The sequence below is a fragment of the Plectrocnemia conspersa genome, unplaced genomic scaffold (assembly GCF_051122295.1).
Source record: "Plectrocnemia conspersa isolate PC_06_02 unplaced genomic scaffold, ASM5112229v1 ptg000012l, whole genome shotgun sequence".
Taxonomy (NCBI): Eukaryota; Metazoa; Arthropoda; class Insecta; order Trichoptera; family Polycentropodidae; genus Plectrocnemia; species Plectrocnemia conspersa.
The window spans coordinates 13,808,954-13,814,581 of NW_028277176.1; the positions used below are offsets into that span (position 1 = coordinate 13,808,954).

Genomic DNA, 5,628 nt, shown 5'->3' on the forward strand with positions numbered 1-5,628 from the left:
TTCTGTATTATAAGGCCGTCGCGTAGGATTTTCCCATAGCCGTGACGTCACGGTCCAACGGTATAGAGCGCGACGGTCGGCGGCGGCCAGAACTAAACCGTCCGTTGGCGCGCGACGCGTCAGATTCACGTGCGCGTGTTTATTTACCAAAAATCGGTTAAATATCGCAGTTAACCATTTATCCGTGTCGTCGTGTGTTATTCAGTGTTATTTGGTGTATTTGCAACCATGGTTTATACGTGTTGTGTCCCAAATTGCAACGGAAACTACAAGAACGGCCCCAAAGTCAGCGTCTACAAATTTCCTCGAGATGAAGCGACTAAAAACAAATGGATACGGGCGATTCATCGAGCATATTTTGCTCCTACTCGACATTCTAGGGTACGTATTGTTTTTACACATATAAGTGCTTGTTTATATTTTGCATGTTGATCGATACACACACCTAACCTACAATATAATGGATCATAACATAACATAGGTATGCGAGCGCCACTTTACCGAAACGGATTTCAGACGAAATAGTGAATATTATGACGAAAGAACCGGACGTCATCTGAGCGTTCCCTTGGACAAAAAAGCATTGAAAGAATCAGCAGTTCCGACGAAGCTACCCAATTGTCCAGATTATCTATCTGCTTCGGCTTCTACTTCGACCAGAGAGAGTGCAGAAGAGAGACGCACGCGTATCGACAATTCCAATATAGAAGCTGCAATTGCCAACAGCTATCGTTCCAAAGCTAAATATGATAGTAATAGAGTATTTTCCAATTTTAATCAATTTATTGTTTGTCTAGATAGCCATAATGTCGACGAGGAGTGGACCATAGTCAAGAAAAACGGCCTGGTAAAATTTATTTTAATAGAAGACGTTCCAGCCCCCGTCATTACGCTCTCTGCCGTATTTAGCCAAGACTTAAAATTAACATTATATAAAAACAAAACCCAACTAACTCGCTTAAATAATAAACAAATCCCATTAGCGTTTCAAAATATTAATGATGTAATTGAAACATTAAATACTTTTAAATCTTCTCACCAAAATGTAAACGAGAGTTCCGTCGATGACAATATTCAATTGATCCTCGATACGTTAGCATCGACTCGTACATTAATAGATGAAGATAAGAGGAAATATATCGATTTTTTAAGTGAGCAAGTAAAACTTTTCAATTGTAAAAAAAATCGTTATAGATATTCACCTGATTTTGTAATATTTTGTAGCATTTTGTTCTCAATATCTCCCCACGCATATAGATACATCAGAAGCTTTGATTATATGATTTTACCTCATCCGACTACAGTTCATAAAATTTGTTTAAAATATAATACCGATCCTCAGATTGAACAAAATGAGGCAAATTTTTTAACTTATATTAAACAAAAGTTTCATTTTTTAAAAGATAGTGATAAAGTTGTTAGTTTAATGATTGACGAAATTTATATTAAGCCATATTTTGATTATAAAGGGGGAAATATTGTAGGTATGGCTTATAACACTGAAGAAGCAGCTAAATCTGCTCATGTATTTATGTTACAAAGTTTGCTTTCTTCGTTTAAAGAAGTTGTGCATATTTTACCTGTAAAAACGATGAAAGCAATGGAATTATTTAACTTCATTAAGAGAATTGTAGTCGGTCTACAGAATATAGGATTTAATGTAGTCTGTGTCGTAAGTGACAATAATTCTATAAATCGTAAAGCGATGTCTTATTTTGCTTCACCTCCTCAAGTCAGTATAGTTTACAAACATCCTTGCAAAGATAATGCACCTTTGTTTTATATTTTAGATTCTGTTCACGTATTGAAATGTATACGAAATAATTGGATTAATCAGAAAGATACCGATCAGTCGATTAAGTTTCCATCTTTTGAAAATGTAAACGATGATACTTTATCTGTAGCTTCCTTTTTAAATGTGAAAAAATTGTATCAAATGGAAAATAATCAACTTGTCAAATATGCTCACACATTAAATTTAAAATCTCTCTCACCTAGTTGCTTTGAAAAACAAAATGTAAAATTAGTATTAAATATATTTAACGACAATGTTATACAGGGACTGTTAGAAATAGGTCAGCAGCATAATTTATCTAACCACCGATCTACTGCTGAATTTATTAGATTAATAAAAACTTGGTGGGAAATAGTAAATGTAAAAACACTGCACAAAGGTGACAGAAGAGGATTTCTAAAAATCCTCTTCAAAATCCTCTCGTACCTGCCGAAGAAAATTCAAAATTTTTAGAAAAATTTCTAATATGGTTAGATTTTTGGAAAGGATTAAATGTAAAATGTAATAAACTAACCAGAGAAACGCACGATGCAATTTCCCACACGACACACGGGCTTTTACAATTAAGTGAATATTGCAAGGCAGAATTAAATTTCAAGTATTTGCTTCCAGGCAAAATTCAGACAGACAATCTTGAAGCCCGTTTTGGTAAATATAGGACGATGGCAGGTTCTCAATATTTAATTACAATAAGACAAGTGTTTGAAGTTGAATCCAAAATTAGAATCCAAAATTTATTGCCATTAACGTTAACGTCTGAAAAATTTGGAAATATTAATTTAGAAAATAGTATAGAAATTGATAATGAACCTAACGTAGAATCAACTAATTTTATGTCAGAAACAACAGACTTCGATTTAATTTATACTGAAGAGGATTTTAATATGATTCAACCACAGTTACCTATATTTACATATTTAGCAGGCTATTGTGCAAGAGTAGTACTAAAAAGAGTTAAGTGTGATATTTGTAAAAAGTTTTTAGTTTTAGACAAACATTTAAATTTTGCTAATTTAGAAGAAAATTTCAATTTTATTAAAAATGTTGATAGAGGCGGTTTATTGTATCCGCACTCTGATTTAGTAAATGTAATTATGCTAAATTACATTACAATAAACAAATTAATTAGCACTAATCATGAAAATAAGTTTTTAAAATGTAAAGCTCAGAGGGAATTAGTAATATGTTTAACGTTAAATACAGTCGAAGAACATGATTTCTTTCTATCGGAATTTTATTGTCCATCATTGAAGCATACCGATTTTAATATTTTAAGGCTATTAATAAAAACATCTACAAATATATTTTTAAACAATTATATGAAAAAGAAAAATAACATAATATCGATTAATTCTGATGGAAAGAAAAGGAGAAAATTAGAAACACTCACCTCGGGTAGTTAGTTTTAAGATTTTTTTATTTTGTAAATATGTTGGGTTTTGTTTTGTATCATACCAATTAATTTTAATTAGACATATGTCAACTTACTTTAAAAGAGATCAGCTGAGCTGCAAAAAAGATATGTATTCAAATATTAATTTGTATGTATAAATATGGCAATGATTGACTTAATGTATTCACTTTTCCAGATCAAAACAACAATAGATTGAAGTAGCGATTCGAGAGAAAGCTGTTATATGTCAAATAAAATTCAAGTTTTATAAGTGAAATGGAGAAAAGTTATATTTATAAACAAATTATCTTGAACTATAAGAATGAAATTTATGTTAAGACCATGTACTAAAATTTGTTATATGTTTTATGTAATTGAATATGTAAACTCTTATCAAATAAACAGTGAAAAAGTTTTTTCATTAACATACAAATAAACTAGAATTTTCGGACATTCCTTAAATGTACTTTGTTTTAATTATATTTTTTTTATTGACCTATTTTTAAAAAATGTTCTGATAATTTTCAAAACTAGTAATAAAAATCATAAATGAAACCTTGATTTTATTAAATTTAAGAATTATTTTTATTCTAAAAAGGCTATTAAAAATACCGAAATCGTAAAAGCGCGTAGATTCTCTAGTACGTTTGCCGCGCCGAGTATCCCTACACCCAATGACGTCACGCGCGCTGCTGTCCGGCCTTCTATCTAGGTGGTGTTGGTATAGGTCGGGTTGGGAAGAAACCGGCCAGAGACCGGCCACTTGTGAAAGCTTTGTAAACGGCGCCGGCCCGGTGCCGGGTGAATCCATCCGGCACGTGTGAAACCGGCCTCAAACAATATAAATTTTAATAATGTAATAAAAAAAAATACCAAAATGTTTTGCAACATGAACATTTTGTATCATTTAAAAGTAGGTGTGCAGTTCAAATAAATAATAATACTAAATAGCATCGGTTACACATCCGCTCAAAAATTTATGTTACTCCTTACTGACTATACAAAACAATCGATTACCTATAGTTGGTGCAATGTGAGCGATTATAAGGCATTGATCGTGTTTTAACGTATTTTAGGTGTTTAAGAGCCCGTTAACTTTAAATAAAGTTTTTTTTTTAAATAATTATATCAATATAAAAAAATCTTTCTATATTACTATGTGATATAAATAATATATAACTTACATATAACACAATTTTATCATAAATTTAAATTTCAGTAATAAGAATGTTTTTTAGTTACACCATAAGTTACTTTATAATTAGAAAAAAGTTTTTTACATGTGTAAATATAAAAGCCAGTTTTTAATTAAATTGACTAATTAGAAAGAAACAATAAACTGAAAATATCGACCACTTAATCTGCAGCTTTAGACTAAAATGTACAAAAATTTAATACTTTAAAGCACAATTAGTGCTTTCAAAATATTAATAATTTTGAGACCTTTGTCTATTTTTATTAAAAAGTATTTTGATTTTTTTTTAAGTACGTATAGGTTTTTTCTGCGCAGTATTATATATTTTGATAATTAATAAGTGCAAAAAGTGTACACCGTATTCAAAATTTATTGTAAACTAAACATACATGTAAAATCTATAATAAACTAAAAATATTTGATACCCATAATAAAATTAAAATTATTTTTAAGGTTAAAAAAATATTTTGAATAAATATTGAAATTTTATTCTAAAACTTAATAATTTAAAAAATATTTAAATTAGTGTTACACAAAAGTGTGTATCACTAATTTCATTTATGGATTATATAATAGTGTGTTCAATGTTTAACTCTTGATAAGAGTCTTATTGTTTATACTTATTTTTCAGAAGCAAAGATAGAACAATTTTATAACCTATATGGCTACAACAAAAAGTTGAAGTCACTGTCAGCAAGTATTATCTTTTTATAAAGAACATACTACATAAATTTGATGTAACTGAATATCCTAAATGTTGCTGTTCCAAAAGAGAAATGATTGCACGGAAGTAAAATTGATAAAAAACCATGACTTAGATACATATTTTGCCACATCGAAATTAAAAATAACCCACTCCTATCTAAGAGAGCCAAAATATCTATTTTGGCTAATGATTATTCCAGGTATGAAATCACATATTTATAATCATTGTAAAATTTCGTCTATTAGATAACATCCAAGAAACTACACATTTATAAGCTGTCCATTGGCTGATATATTGCGAGTCATTGCTCGGAACGGAACGTTCTAGATGTAAGTATTGTGCTTAGGTTTTAATTATTGTAATTATAATATTATTAAACCAAATTTATTCAGCTAAATCACAGTCATTGTCACGTGATCGTCATGAAAAGATAGTATCCCCAAATATCAATAGATAAAAAGATACGTTTTATTAGTATTTATATGATTTGATCGACATTAACCTCAATTTCATACGTACTCAGTATATATTACACGTTC

The 5,628-nt window shown here is 29.9% G+C and overlaps 1 protein-coding gene across 1 annotated transcript; it reads left to right on the forward strand.

The window, feature by feature from the left end:
- LOC148228293 (uncharacterized) lies at nt 1–3,650 on the forward strand. Its single transcript, XM_088199966.1, has 2 exons — nt 1–381; nt 482–3,650. Exons 1-2 carry the CDS (start codon nt 229–231, stop codon nt 2,246–2,248), a joined length of 1,920 nt encoding a protein of 639 aa, XP_088056092.1. The 5' UTR covers nt 1–228; the 3' UTR covers nt 2,249–3,650.
- Nucleotides 3,651–5,628: the final 1,978 nt, after the last annotated feature.

Bases quoted from the DNA above. Each gene is read 5' to 3' on its own strand.
- LOC148228293 (XM_088199966.1), top strand. From the start codon at position 229: ATGGTTTATACGTGTTGTGTCCCAAATTGCAACGGAAACTACAAGAAC. The intron at 382-481 runs GTACGTATTGTT...AACATAACATAG, and splicing joins CTCCTACTCGACATTCTAGG to GTATGCGAGCGCCACTTTAC.